Source organism: Manis pentadactyla, chromosome 1 (genome assembly GCF_030020395.1).
Source record: "Manis pentadactyla isolate mManPen7 chromosome 1, mManPen7.hap1, whole genome shotgun sequence".
NCBI classification, from domain to species: Eukaryota; Metazoa; Chordata; class Mammalia; order Pholidota; family Manidae; genus Manis; species Manis pentadactyla.
In genome coordinates, this window is record NC_080019.1 from 186,971,869 (window position 1) to 186,986,957 (window position 15,089).

The following is a 15,089-nucleotide window of genomic DNA, read 5'->3' on the forward strand; positions in this document are numbered from 1 at the left end:
ATTATCACCCAAACTCGCCGAGTCTCTTTAGGAAAGCAGCTTGGATCTGTGAATCTCACACAGGGTTCTCTCTCCAGGAATGATTCTGCAGGGCCACCAGAAGGCATGAAATGACTACACCGGGTCAGCTCTTGGGTCCCTCTCTCCCCATCCTGGGGAGGCCCCTGTGGTGATGGGTCTGCAGCCGATCCTGTTTGTGGGCTGCTTGCTGAGCATCCTTGGCCCTCAGAGGCAGTGGGGAAGGTGCAAAGGACACGAGAGTCAAAGCTGGTGGTGGTGACATAGCCTACAGGCCCATAAAGTGTCCTTTGAGCAAATTGGAGAAAGGCACCACTTCTGCTGGGCAGTCACAGTCCCTCTCCAGAGTCCTGAACTTGGCTAGGAGAGTGGGGGCTGGATTTCACCCCCCAACTGCCCCCCACAGCCCAGTGCCAGACACTGTGCACATCGTGCCTGGCCAGGCCCAGTGCTGGTGCATGTCCCAAAATTACAGCTCCAAATTATGTGCTGCCTTGACATCTGGCAGTTTAGACCTACCTGTGGGACCCGAATGGTCTACCTGTAAGTTCCACTCCCCACTCTGCGCCCACAGATGAGGTCCCCCAGCCACAGACCCCTTCTTACCAGTCAGAGCAGGCTCTGTCCCGAGAGCAGCCCCAAGTGGCCTGCCTGGCACGCAGTGTCCCCTTCTCTCTAGCTGTGACTATTTGAAACCAATAAACTGCTGCAGCTGTCAGTTGTCCAGATGCTGTGTACTCACCATTCCCACAACCCTGGGGAAGAAATCCCCCTTTCACTAGTGGGGCAAGGAGGATGTGGTCACACACCCGAGGTCCCCTGAGCTTACCTGAGGGGGAATACTCTCTCCATGCACAGCATGAGCAGTCACAGACCTGGACCTGGAAGGGGCTTAGTTCTGGGTGAGAGATCATTTTCCCAGGACTGCAAAAGAGGATAAGAAGTTATTCCTGAAAAGAGAGTCGGGGTGAGTAGGTTCCCCTACAAAGGAAGGGAGAAGGGGTTCTAGCAGCTTCTCAGGAATTTTGAGCCCCAGGGCCCCAGAGAGGCTCAGAGAATGGGCCTCATAAGGTCCCTCCAGGAGAGGGCTTCTCTCTCTCTAGGCTGCCACCCTCCTGGTTCATAATAGTGCCCACGGTGGGCCCTGTCTCACTAAACCTGCCAAGTGAATAGAAGTTTAACCTCCTTGAGGGTCTATAGTTAAAGAATTTCCCTCTCCTTATCAATCCATTCATGGCTGAGTACCCATTTCTTTTGTCTCCCAGTCCTCATAGCGTTTGGTTATCTCCCTTGGTCTGATTTAGTGTTTATTTAGTCTCGTTTGTGCCCGGAGAGAAGTCATCATACCAATGTGGATTTGAGGCAGGGAGTATTCTTGGGGGTGCCACACGCATTTGTCCGCGCTCAACGCAGCTGTTCCTGGAGAGTCCAAGGTTATGGAACCCTAACAGTGTTCTCTGCCTGTCAGCTTATTTCTAACTCTTATTATGGCTGCTATCAGATTACAAGTGTCCTGAGGGGATACTGAAATTAAAAGTCAGCACAAAAGCAATATTTTAAACCATAATCTTGTAATTTGCAACAGAGCAGAAGGCATTAGGATCCCTTTTTAATGTAAATTGTCTGATTTACTGTATGATATACTATACAAAAGCGATGCAGTATATATAGAGGAATAAAGTCAGTGAATTCACAGTCCCACCCTCCCCTGTAGTGCTCACTTTAAGTCTTTGTTTTTTGGCCAAGGGCGATGACTGTTTCCACCTCATAGGCCCCCAGCAGCCCTGCCTGTTCAGGCAGCTGCAGAGGAGGGAGGGCTGCAGGTCGGAGGAGCAGAGCTCCTGCCAGCTGGCTTCCTCCTTTAAGAATGGATGACCCTGGGTGTGTCCCTGAACCTCCCTGAGCCTCAGTTCCCACAGCAGCAGGTGACAGCCGTGGTCTGGTTACCTGTCACGGAGCCAGCTCTTCAAGGCTGACACCCACTGAATCACACACAGTGCATCTACTTGCAGACATTTTAAAGCCTTTTGCCCACCCAGGCCAGGTGGCTCCGGAGACGGTGAGGTGGAGGGGATGGGTTTCTTGTTGGTGAATTTACCACAGTCCCGGGTCAACTTCAGGCTTCCAGGAAACTCAGAAACCTGATTTGTCTGCACACAGATTGGGTGCACCTGTCCAGGGCAGCCTCCCCCAAGTGGATCCGAGGGTCTAGGACGCAAAACTGGAGTTGCCATGCACTCTTCTACGGGGACAGGGCGAGGGGCCTGGAGTCTGAGCGGGAGAGTGGGAGGGGTGGGAGTCCTCCTGGGGCAGGAGGACAGCCCCATGCAGCGTCACTGCGGGGCTGGCCCGGGGGTCTGTCAGTCAGGGAGCTGCTGGCAGTGACTCCACCTGCTTCTGCCATGGAGGCGGGTAGCCCTTCAGAGGCAGGGTCGCCTGATGGGCTCTGCTTTCTGTCAAGTGTTTGTCTGTTCTTTGTCTTCAGAGCCAAGGTCATAAGTGGGCGATCTTTGGGCAGAATTCAGCTCAAGGTTGTACTGTGTTTGGCCTGCACATTTAAAAAAATTTAATTAGGTGCCAACATTTAAAAATTAAGAGATTTCAAATAAATATCCATATTTTCAGCTTTCTAAAGGGTTCTCTTAAAAATCCAGAAGTCCATCAAGACTGTGCTCAGATTCCCCGTAGCTGGTTCTGCGCCCTTGCTTTCTCTCTGCAGGCATCGGGGTGCATGGCCGAGGTTAGCCCCCCACAGGCAATCTCGGGGCTACCTCACCAGAGTACTCAAGAACTCACAGCCACTTTCTAAACATGGCATAATATTAAGAGGACACACATCACAGATCGCAGAAACAGACTTTAATTTTTAAGAAAGATCTTATTAATTCCTCAAAAGGCATGTTGTCCTCTCCAATGAACACATAAAATATTGCATATAAAATATTAATTGGGATTCTAGTTTTAAAGAGGCCAGCACAGTTCCTGGCATAAAACAAGCCCTCAGCATGTTAAATCAAATGCTAAAATATGGTGACAAGCGTTTGAACATTTGTGGCTTATAAAGGGTTAGAGGGGTGTGGTGATGTGAGCTGAATGCTGTGAGCTGAATGCCTGGTGCTTCAAGGATGGGGAGGATTAAAGCTCCTGGGATTTCCCTCTGCCTTCAAAGTTACAGGAATGTCAGTGGAGGAAGGTGACCTGGTGACGAACAGCCAACCAGTGAGCCTGGAATATCAAACTCAGTGTGTCGCTGTGAATCACACTGAGACTCACGTGTGCTCTGGGTCCCTCTCCGAACCCGCGTTCCTAGCCTGCCGGGAACTCACACAGGGGCCAGGAGATGCCAGCAGGCATAAATGGGCTTCCAGCAGCCTGTGACCCCACCCTCTCGAGATGCTGGACAGAATGCCGTGTCCATGTGCATTTCTCATGGAAATCATCACTTTCATTAGACTTTCAAAGGACTCTGATCCAAAGGACCACTCATCTTGAGGACGATTACTAACCTCTGCCAGAGCTCTGCCCAGGGATGGCCCACCAGAAGCCCCTGTCCCATAGCCACACAGAGGAATCGCCATCTGCCAAGTGAGGAAGGACTGCAGTCAGTCTGGGTTGATTTGTCCATCCGAGGATACCACAGGATGCTTGTGCCACCGATGGCAGCCGAGAGGAAGGCCAAAACCAGGGGCACACGTTCTCTGTGAGTTTTGTGGATCAGGTCATGCTCCCGAGGCTTTCTTCTCCCGTCATGAGCAGCTCCCAGGACCACCCACTTCCACCTCAATGCCTTTTGCATCTTGTCTCTGAGGGAAGTTTCCAAGGACTCTCTTGTCTGTAAGGAAGATGGCTGAGAGGAAAGCGCTGTCTTGGGTAGTGTGGCAGGCACTGTATGAGCTTCTGCAGTGGCTGTAACAAATAATCTCAAACCAGATGGCTTAGAGTAACAGAAACTCATCGTCTTTCAGTTCTGGAAGCCACAAGTCTACAATCGAGGTGCCTAGGGCCATGCTTCCTCAGAGACCCACAGGGGAGGGGCCCTCCTTGCCCCCCCCCAGCTTCTGGCATCAGCCCTCAGCTTGCAGCTGCACCCCTTGTCTGTGCCTCTGTTGTCCCTTTGTCTTATCCTTTGGGGTTCTCCCCAAGTGTCTGTGCACAAATTTCCCTCTTCTTCTAAGGACATCAGTTATATTGCATTAGGCCCACCCTAATGACTTCCGTTTAACTTGGTCACATTTGTAAAGACCCTCTTTCCAAATAAGGTCACATCCACAGGTACCAGGGACTAGGACTTGAATGAATCTCTTGGGGTGACACAATTTAACCACAGCTGGCACGTTGCTTCGAAAGCCCTGCCACCTCAGTCCCATGTGTTGCCACTTGCCCACACCCATGCCCTGCCCTTGGCTCTGGGGTGGTGGGTGCACATAAATCCTGTTGTGATAACCAAGCACCTTCCCCTGATACACATTCTGAAATGGGAGTTCTTTCTCCTGCATCTCAGTCCTGTAGGCAGCAAGTTCCTTTGAGATTGGGGTGCGTGAGTAGAAAGTGTGCATGTGCACGTGAACATCTGTGGGGGGTGTGGGTGTGTGGGTGTGAAGGGTGGCATAATGGAGGGGTGGAAGCAGGAAGGGAGAGGACAGAGCCAGGGCAGCAAAGGGAAAGTGACAGGGCCAGAGCAGGTCCTGTCCCTTCACAAGAGGGGTGTGTGCTTATGACAAATATGCAAATATTATGCCGTTGGTCCCAGCCCCATAGGCAGGTGTGTTAGTTGGGATATTTATTCTGTTAACTTTAACAGAGACCAAAATAACAGTGGCTTAAGGAAGCTTGGAGTTGGTTTCTATTTCTTATGAAGTCTGAGCTGGCAGGTGACCAGGAAGGCAGGGAGACCCTCCTGCAGTTGCCCAGGAGCCCAGGCCCCTGCTGCTCCGCCGTCTGTGAGTGTGCGGTCCTTCCCCACAGTCTGTGCTCAGACACTGGGAAGGGGGCAAAGGGAAGTGGAGGACACAGCCTTCCCTTTCCAAGGACCTGTCAGAGATCACACTCATCACTCCCACGTTTACTGGCCAGTGCTTCATCACATGACCTTGCCAGCTGCAAGGAAGTCTGGGAAGTACAGCTCTTATTCTCAGAGGCCATGATCTCAGGGATTCTGCTAAAAATTAACAAGGCAGGGACAGTTCCAGGACAACAGCTGACTGTCTATTACGGAAGGAATGTGATTTGAGAGAAATAGAGCATCCCTCACCCCTTACAATAGCAAAAAACTCCAATCACATTCACACAATAAGGAATATAAGAGGTGTATGATTAGAAAAAGCAGGTGGTCAAGTAGGATTTGTCCGATTTTAACCAGCTGGGGTTCATGACGAAGGCTTCATCTCGGGAAGGTGTGAGTTGGGTCGTTCCACGGCCAGCTGGTTCTCAATGACATGACACGCTCTGTAGCTCTCCAGAACCCGGGCCTGGAGGCGCGCCTTGTCCTTCTCCTGCCAGGAGTCAGACTCGATGTACACGTTGAACGGGTCGTGGGAGTGCTCCAGCTTCTTGGAGCGGATGTAACTCAGCATGATGCCCAGGGTAAAGAAGCCGAAGAAGCCGAGCACCATGAGGATGTAGAGTGCCTCCAGCTTGCTGTCCCCATTTCCAGGGGACCTGTGGGCTGTGCCGGACATGTTGCTGCCCTGCTGAACTGTTCCCTGCCACAGTTTGGCCAGAAGAGAGGTCATGCCTGTGGCATTAGACAGGATCATCCTGGGTTTTAAGGTTCCACGGCAGGAGAGCCAACTTCCTGCGCAAACTTTCTAAAAGAAAAGTGCGACCTGAAATAAAAAAAATACGTCCTGGCCAAATCCACGCTGGGACACACCATTTAAAAAAATATCAGGTGACAGGGGTGCCCCGACATATGCCTCGGTCTGGGCACGAGCCATCTTGGGCCTGCACGATGCCCTCCCTTGAGAATTGATCATTGATTCCCTTTTAATTCCGTTTACCATGCCCACCCCTGCCTCCATAGGCGACCACCAGAATGAGTTCCTTTAATATACACATTGTGTTGTATGTGCGCATTTTAGTTTATGTGCCTCAGCCAAATTGGGTCCCTCCCCCTATTCACATATTGAAGCCTTAACCCCAATGTGACTGTACCTGGAAATAGGGCCTCTAGGGGGTAATTAAGATTCAATGAGGTCACAAGGGTAGGGTCCTAAGCAAACAGGGCTGTAGGCTTACAAGAAGAGGGAGAGATCTTTCTCCGTCTTTGCCCTGGGAGGGCACTGCGTGCAGGCACTCCAGAGGAGGGCTCTCATCAGGAGCCAGACCCTGCCGGAAGCCTGATCTGGGAGTTCCCAGCCTCTGAAACGGCGAGGAAAGGCATTCTTGTCTAAGCTCCCATCTTAGGTCTTTTGTTACAGCTGCCCCATCAGACTGACAAGACATAAGTGGGACTGAGCATCTCCCTCCATCTGCAGCCTTGTCACTGTGGTTCCATAGCCCCTCAGGGTGCCACAGGCACCTGTATTCTTTTCTTTCAACTGTTGGCACACCCACTGCTTCTCTCTGCCCACTACCCAGAACTGGACGCTGCTGTGGCCGCTAACTCTGTAAACAAAGGGGTGCAACCACCCTGTCTTCCTACAGACCTGGAAAAACCACACATCTTGTACAGCTAGTGCCTGGCACTTTATGTGACGCGTGAGGCTGAGGTGCTGTCAGGCACCCTGGTGGCGATGTGCAGCAGACGGTCACCCCACCCCAGGACCTCATCTCAGAGGAAATGACCCTCTCCTACGGGATGACTCTGTGCGACCCTCCTGAGCCCCTCTCAGGGGCTTGGGCTGTGCTCCAGCTTGTGTTGTGTTTGTCGCCTCCCTGGCCACTGCCTCCCACTGAATGAATGTTTGCATGGGCCATGCAGAAAGTGACAGCTGTCCCATCACTTTCCCTGAATACCTGTATAACGGGCCTGGGAATTGTAAAAGTTACTCCAAGTAGCTCTGGAATTCTGTCAGGGGGCCTGTGTGCTCTGAACCCCCCACCTAGGTGGCCTTGTGATCGCTGGTAAGCTATAACAGGTTTTTTCACTTTTTTGTTTGGGAAAATACTGGCCTCTACTACCTGCTGGGAGACAAAATCCCCAGGGCCAAGTCCATGAGGCCTCACAACCACCTCAGTGCAGAAGGGGCTGCCCAAGGCTGATCAGACTCAAGCGGTCTGAGCCCTCTGGGGGAACGCACCTCCTCTGCGTGCTCACCCACATGGCCATGACCCCAGGCACCCTTCTGAGCACCAGAGCTGGGTGTCCAATGCCCTGCCAAGGACACAGGAGCCCCAGCCACCCCCAAGCTCCTCAAACATCCCCTCCTGCTCTGTGCCTCTGTGAGCTGAGCAGCTGTGCTACCCTCACTGAACACCGGTCGGTTCCCAGCTCAGAAATCCCTTGGTTCCTCTCCACCTTTGGGGTGAAATGCCCCATTCTCAGCACGACTATTTGCTCAAATGTGGAGCCCCATCTTCCTTTCCTGCTCCACTGCTGCCACTTTGCCCAGACCCTGTGTGCCAGCCCATGGCTGCCTGCTTGGTCCTGAGCACACCATTGCTTCTTTGCAGCCCCTGCTCCTTGGCCCATGAAACTCTGAAATGGTGCCCACTAATGCCCGACAGTTCATCTCGGCTCCCTCCACCTGAGGCCTGTTCTGCTGCGTGAGCGCCACCCACGCCACAGCCTCGAAGGCCGCAGTGCTCGCTGCCGACTGCATGGCGATCAGTAATCTGTCCCCGACTCGGTTCCCCACAGCCTCCCCGGGCCGCGGCCTGGCACACAGCAGCACACGCCTGTCCATGAGCTTCTTAACACCTCTTGACAGGTGGGGCCTGGTTCTTCATGACCCGATTAAGTAATTAAGAGATGACCTGCTTCCAGAGCTGTAGCTAAGTCCCTCTTCAGAAGGGAGTGTGCTTGGAGGACCAGAACACACTCAGAGGCTGGAATTCACCTCCACCCCTGGCTTTGGATTCTGGCCTTTGCTTCCCAGCCACACAACCCCCGTCAGGTTCCCAGGCCTGCTCAGCTCTGTCTTCCTACCTTCAGAAAAGGGGAGAAACATCACCAACATTTGTGGCTGTCAGATCACCAACCAGGTACGTAGAGTGGCGGACGTGGAGTGTGGCACGTGGTGGTGACCCTTGGCATCCTGGGTGGGACTGTACTGGTTTTTTCACCTCATTAAGAACAAGTGGCCCAGGGATTTGGGGGTCTGGCTCTTCCGTAACTGACCGCTGTGGCCCTCTCCTTTACCTGGTGGGAAATCGGTCATGACTGACGAACAAAAATGTGTTTGTGGCTTTCCTGACATCTCTGGGCTTTTGTGTCTGTGCCCAGAGATATGTTAGTTATTATGCTCTATGGGTTCAACAGACTTCCAGGTACTGTTCTTATAAAAACCCAGTGTTTTAACCATGGGTTAAGGCAGGTGTCATTTGGTAATAACTATTTTTTTCTTAAAAAACAACAAACAAAACCTAACATGACAGCCAGCATTTTCTTTTTACAATAAAACCTAACATGACAGCCAACATTTTCTTCTTAAATGACTTGAAACCACTTAGGAATACATAGAACTCTGCCCCAGAAAACAGACAGGCCTTGAGCTGATAATGTGATTTTTTTCCTAAACCCCAGAGTGACCACAACTGGCAAGTAATCCTGCCACCAATTACTGCTGGAGTCTTCTTACGGCCTTGTGACCATGTGAGACTAGAATCGTGGCACGCCATCTCCAAATGCTAATTGGTTTAGAACCAGGAGCTCCACACAGCAAGTTAACTTCAGAGTAACTTTTTTCACATTGGTGAGTTCACTGAGGAGACCTATTACTCAAAACCAGATGGACTTTCTGCAGCCAGGGGAAGCAACCAGAGGCAGCTGCTTTGAAAAGCTGCCAGTCCAACTGTCCTGAGCCTTGCTGTAAGGCAGTGGTGCTCAGACTTCAGCCTGCTGTAGAGTCACCTGGTAAATGCAGAGTGCTAGGATCCACCCCCAGAGCTTCTGAACCAGAAGGTCTGGGGTTGAGCCTGAGAATCTGAATTTCTAACAGATACCCAGGTGCTGGGATGGTGGTGATCTGGACCCCACTTGGTGAAGTGAAGGTCCTGAGAAGCTTTAGAAGGATCCTATCTCCAAAGAACGATGTCTTAGGTCTGCTTTCCTGTGTGGCACTGGGACTTTTCAAAGCTTCCCAGGTCATCCTCATTTGTAGAGGATATAGCCAAGATTGAGAACCACTGGGGTTTGGTTGGGACTTAGGAAATTAACCCAAATCAGCCTTTTGTGAAGCAGGGTACCCAGAGCAATTTTAAAAGAAGAGAAATAATGATTTCAGAGCATCATTTTCAAATCTCGTTTGTTTTTCAGATTTTCTTGTTTGATCTTCACGTCCCTGATGTAGTCTGAAGAGAAGTTTCAGAAAGAAATCCTCAAACCGCCACTGAAACAGCCTCAGCTGCCGCAGCTCTAACGCAGCCGGCACCTGCGTGAATGAGGACGAGCCTGTCAAAGCCGGATGCCCGGCTAGACAAGTCCAGTTCATCAATTGCCTTTTAAACACCAACTCTGAATTTTTTTCTTACTTTACACCTAATTTGCTGTATTGCTTTTGCTAAGCTAAATGCCCCTTGCCCCCAAGGCCTGCAGGCTGGGTCAGGTGGTGTTTTTGTGTAATGAGTCTCAAAATTAGTTTGGCAGTGGCCTCTTAATAGCGTGGGGTGACTGAGCCCCGTCTGCACATCAGCTGGGATTTCTGTCCATTCTCCAAGTTCACATGCGCTATAATGCCAAAGCACTGCCTAGCGGCCACAGTTTTAGATGACTGGACTCAAATGGACTTGGGAAGCAGCTTCCAACAACCTTAACTTACAGAAAACTGGGTTCCATGGAGGTGAGCTGACCTGCTCAAGGTCATGTTTCTTATCACAAACACATCTAAAATGTAATCTTTGAGCCACAGTCTCACATTTTGTTAATATAAAAGGGAATTCTCAGGATCTTACAGAGGGGAGACAGGTTCTGTATTTAGGCTCAAAGTACTGAGGAGCCAGCCACTTGTGTTACGTAAAGCTGGGTCTACCACATGGGGGCTGCTTCTGACCTCAGTGTGCCATCAGAAGATCCCCTCCCCCGCTGGGGAGAGCCAGCGCTTTCTGTCGTTTGCACGGAGAATGGGGGCTGAGAGAGGCGGCAAAAGCAGGAACCAGGGAGGTCCAGCTTCAAACACAACCCGTTCGATTCTCAGCCTGGGCTGAACAATCTCAGACTGGCCTTATCAGGCTCAGAGAGCAGGCTCTCTAGAAATTTCTGCTTTTGTCTGAGTTGGAGACTCCTCATGTGGCATAGACATTTGCCCCCAGTCAAGGTTAGTACAATTTTTTTTCTTCAAAGCTTATGCCCAGAGGTGCTGGTTTGCTGGAAACCACTCCAGATACAGGCTTGGGGCAGCTGAGCTGGGCTAAAGGGGCCTCCACCCTGAGGGCTTTTGTAAGGCCCCCAGCTGCACCCAGAAGAGAAGAAGGCAGCGGGTGCTGTCACACTGTCCTGGCATATGCCACCCCACCCCTTCTGCATTTCCCCGGCATGTTCCAGCTACGTCCTATCAGCACTGATAACAAAGACTCTGGAAGCTCCGAGAACTGATTTCCTAGCACCGCCACCCCGCATTCCTTCTTAAGCATGTACTGAGCAGGCTAGGCTTCTGGGGCTGACTCTGAGCTTCCTTCTGAGAGGATAGCTTCTGGGGCTGAGCGGGGAAGAGCGGTGTCAGATTCAGAGTCAGCCCAGGCCTGGATAAACCACAGGGCTCCCCTGGGCCTTAGCTCACTCATCAAGGTAGTCTGGGGATAACATTCCTACCAGTCTTAACAGCAATCCTTAAGCATCCCCTTGAAGAGCATCTAGTCTTGACATCATCATTAAGCCTTATTTGTTTCAGGAAGCAGAATTAGGGTAAAAACAATGATGGATAAGCCTATTTTTGGTGAATATGATCCTGAGTCAAGAGTTCTATGAGCCAATATTCCTCGAAAGTAATTGTGCATTATTTTCATCTTTATCACAACACTATGTCCACATTCTGGAGACATGTTTACCTCCTAGCAGAAAAGGGGTCAGTGAGAAGCAGAGTCACTGACATGGCCAGGGGCTCAGGGAATCAGGATGAAATCTGTAGAGGCACCACCTGCACTCGTCGTCACAGACGTGGAAAGGGCTTTCTGCCACCTCCCTGCTGGATGTGGGGTGCGGCTCTTGTGTCTGGTCACAGGATGAGGAGCTTTCCGGACCTCTCTGTGGGTGACAGGGGGTGTCAGGGTGTGAGGGATGGACATGTGAACAAATGAGCTTGTGAAAGGAACCCAAAGGGGCGAGCATGGCAGCAGGATTCCCAGACCCCAGGAGGCAGCTGGAGTCACACAGCGGGGCAGATGGAATCTCACCAACAGCAGTTAAGTAAATTCAGGGAGCCTTGGTTTCCTCATCTGAAAACTGGGAATAAATGGATTCTACTCTGACCATACCACAGGGTTCTGTGAGGCTGGAGCAAGCCCACAGCTTCCCTATCTCCTGTGCTGGCTGCTCTCTGGACGCGTGGCCACCATATTTGTCTGTCAAAATTCTACTGATCCCCAAAAGCCCATTCCTAATGGCAGCCTGTGTGTGAACCCCCATCCAGATGTCCCCTCTCCTCTCTGACCCCTCATAATGTCTTGTATGCCACTCACATTCTAATTTATGTTGCAATAATTTGTAGACTTGTCTGGGCATTTCCTTCCAGGGGCTCAGGAAGTCAGAGGCTGTCTTGCTCACCTCGTCCCCATTCTAGCCCAGAATGACCCAATAAGGGTTTGCTGAGTCAGATGGGAATGTGAAGTATTAGATTTAATACAACGTGAATGTGAGAGCAAAAATAATTGATGAAGTATAATACACTCCAGAAAGAAACTGGTGGATAACCAAATGAAAACCTTCCAGTGTAGCATGTTTTTATGTATTTAAACTATTTTTATATTTATTAATTTTATTAGTATTGCTTACTTTGTATATTAAAATCTGTATTATTAATACAGTTATTTATGTGTCTGTAATACCCACCTTATTTCTAAAAAGGTTGAAGACAGTAACTCTTAACAGTATAGCATAATTCTCGTCCCTCCTCCCCTAACTCCCAGTAATCCTTATCCTGCTTTCCTTTTCTTTTGCCATATTACTTAAAACCTGCTAATGTAAGAGTTTTCTTATTTATTATGTTCATTGGTTATTTTTTGTCTTCCACACCAAAATGTAAGCTCTTGAGAGCAAAGATCTTTGTATGTGTTTTTCCCCATGTATCTCAAGGACCAGAATGTTGTCTGACACATGGTCAGAGCACAATAAATATTCATAGGATGCAGGCATGCGTGCATGAATGCATGAATGAGTAAACGGTCCATTCAGATGTTCACCAACTCGCAGAAAGCCCCGAACCATACAGAAACTGTCCCACCAGCTCTACCTTCGCAGACAAGATGACAAGAGTGAGCCCTCCGGTATCTTTGCAGGATACTTTATCTTCAAAACAATCCACTTGCTAATAACCTGTCAAAAGCAAGACATACTGGAATATTCTGAAAATTGAGAATGACTTTCTCAGACCTACGCTCACCTCACCTCTGATGAGTAGCAAGAAATAGACCAGAGGACGCAGAAGGTTTTTGTCTCCTCCTTATAAATCCATAGCTCAGATTGAAGACGCTTTCTGGCAACTCACTCATCACACATGACTTAAACCAACTGTGTGATCACAGCAAAGCTCCCCAGCACGGTGACTGTGAATGACAGCTATGGTTACTAATAAGGCCCTTCCTCAATGGAGCCGGAGGCTCCTTCTTAACTTATAATGGCCTCAAAATAAACCATCTGTTCATGTGCAGCAATCTTAACAATGGGGCGAAGGGGACAATGGGACCCGTAATAGATTCCACATATACACAGACGTGGTTGCTACTCAGTCAACTTCTAAAACGTCCACATCTTCCCAAATTACCAAAATCAAGATCAGATACCAATAATGTTCTCTATGCCCCATGCCTTTACCCCATGGGTGGGAGGCGCTGTGCCAAGGTCCAAGAAACTTCCTGGTCAAAAAATGCCCTTTGAGGCCGGGTGTGCATGCCAGTATTGCCTGGGCTGGAGGTCTTTGAAACCAAGTGGGACTGGGATCGTGGGCTCTAGTTTTCTTTGGATGTATTTAGGTATTTTCCAAATTTTCTACAAGAATGTCTGTAATTTAATAATAACGGGGCAATGCCGTTGTTATTTGGTGGGGACATGATTTTCTACGCACGCGGTCTGTAAGTGCAGACGAGGAGGCGTGCGGCCGAGCGATCTCTGCGGTCTCCCCCTGCGGGGACCGCCCGCTGCGCGCCGGGGGTGACGCCGGGTCCCTGGAGGCCCCTCGCGGTGGCCCGACCGGCGCACCCGAGCGCGGAGCGCGGAGCGAGGGCGGGGGCTCCACTTACCGGTCAAGCGCCGAGAGACGTGTCCGCGTCCGCCAGCCGAGCGCAGGGCGCGACGACGCAGCCCGAGGCGGCGCCCTCCGGGCCCGAGCGCGGCGGAGCGGGCGGGACTCAGGAGCCGCGGGCCCCGCCCCAGGCCCCCAAACCCCTCCCCGGCGTCTCCGCCCGCCCGGGTCCCCCGGCCGCTCACGCTGCACGCGGGCCGGGCGCTCGGGTCGCGCGGGGAGGCTCGGATCCCACCGGGCCGACGACAGATGTGCCTTCCTGCGGGGAGTCCGGGTAGGCAGGCTAGGAGCCGCCGGGCCGAGAGGAAGGCCGTCCGGGCGACCCCCACCCCGGCCCAGCGCCGGGAGAAGCACCCCGCCAAACAGTAACTTTAAGATGCTTCACCCCGGATCAGACTGTTTTCAGTTGCATCCCACACCCCGGTGACTGCCAGGCATCTGTTCGGAGCAACTTTATTGAGCACCTTTTACGCAGTGCGTATCCGGCCCTGAGCTGGCGGTGCCGACAGGTGGGGGTCCCGGCGCGCAGGAAGCGTCGCAGGAGCCACCCACGCCTTGGCCGCTGCTCTCCAAAACCCCTGGGCAGTGGAAACCGCCTTTCCCGCCACGAGGGGGCAAACCGCGCCCTGGCCCAGGTGACCCCCTGTAAAATTTCACAGCGGCTGCCTGCAAGCTTGGAATAAGGTCCAGGCTGGAGGTCTGAAGGCAGGCAGCCGAGGAGGAAGGTCTGACCCAGTGTCCTTCTCCTTGGGCCTGGGTCTGGGTATTCTCAAGGGAAGGAGGCAGTTGGAGGCTCTTTAAGTCCACCGGTGTGACATTCTAGGATTCTTAGCCCACTTGGCAAAGGCGGATCTGGAGATGGAACTCCCCTGCACCATAGGGGACAGTGTAAAGCCACACAGTCAGTGTGGAAAGTCTTGAAATGTGCATAGCCTTGATGTGTAATTGTACTGTGTGCAATCTATTCCATGGAGAGGATCAGAACGGTAGAAAAGCTTTATGGATAGAAAGGTTCTTTGTTGTTTTGCTTATAAGAACTAGAATATAGATGTCTTAAAATAGAAAAATGGTTAAATTATGGTACATAGGATAGAATATGATTCAACATAGTGGGATATGCAGTCATTCAGATAATGTTTACAAAGAATTTGTAACAATATAGGGGACCCTTATATTATAATGTTGAATGAAAAATCCAAGTCTTCAAACTGTACACAGGATGCCATGCTTTATTTCACAAGACTGTAAAGAAACACATCACAGTATTAATATTGTCTGGGAGGGGTGGGTTTCCATAGGATATATTTTCTTATTTCTACTATTCTATGTTTTCCTTTTCCTTTAAAAAAAATTCTTTACTATTTAGGAAAAAAATATAAAAACTTCATCTGAAAATCCCCTGGCTTCTCTCTTCTCAAGGTCATGCTCTCTGTATGTAGTGTCTTTTTGCCCGTGTTCCCACAAGGAAAAATGGATAAAGGCTTGAAGCAAAAATGTTGTTTCTATCCAATTTATGTG

The 15,089-nt window shown here is 50.7% G+C and overlaps 1 protein-coding gene across 5 annotated transcripts; it reads right to left on the reverse strand.

The window, feature by feature from the left end:
• Positions 1-2,871: 2,871 nt before the first annotated feature.
• Positions 2,872-14,186, reverse strand: KCNE1 (potassium voltage-gated channel subfamily E regulatory subunit 1). Of its 5 annotated transcripts, XM_036880289.2 has the most exons (4): positions 13,570-14,175; positions 12,564-12,646; positions 8,108-8,320; positions 2,872-5,825 (listed from the first exon to the last, which is right to left on the reverse strand). In XM_036880289.2, the coding sequence occupies exon 4, from the start codon at positions 5,772-5,774 to the stop codon at positions 5,385-5,387; it is 390 nt and encodes a 129-aa protein (XP_036736184.1). In that variant the 5' UTR covers positions 5,775-5,825; positions 8,108-8,320; positions 12,564-12,646; positions 13,570-14,175; the 3' UTR covers positions 2,872-5,384. The 5 variants fall into 5 exon arrangements, 3 of the variants coding, with proteins under 3 accessions (XP_036736184.1, XP_036736183.1, XP_036736185.1); XR_008998397.1 differs by lacking the exon at positions 8,108-8,320 and having other exon boundaries at positions 2,872-3,924; positions 13,570-14,186; XM_036880288.2 differs by lacking the exon at positions 8,108-8,320 and having other exon boundaries at positions 13,570-13,710.
• Positions 14,187-15,089: the final 903 nt, after the last annotated feature.

Bases quoted from the DNA above. Each gene is read 5' to 3' on its own strand.
- KCNE1 (XM_036880289.2), bottom strand. From the start codon at position 5,774: ATGATCCTGTCTAATGCCACAGGCATGACCTCTCTTCTGGCCAAACTG.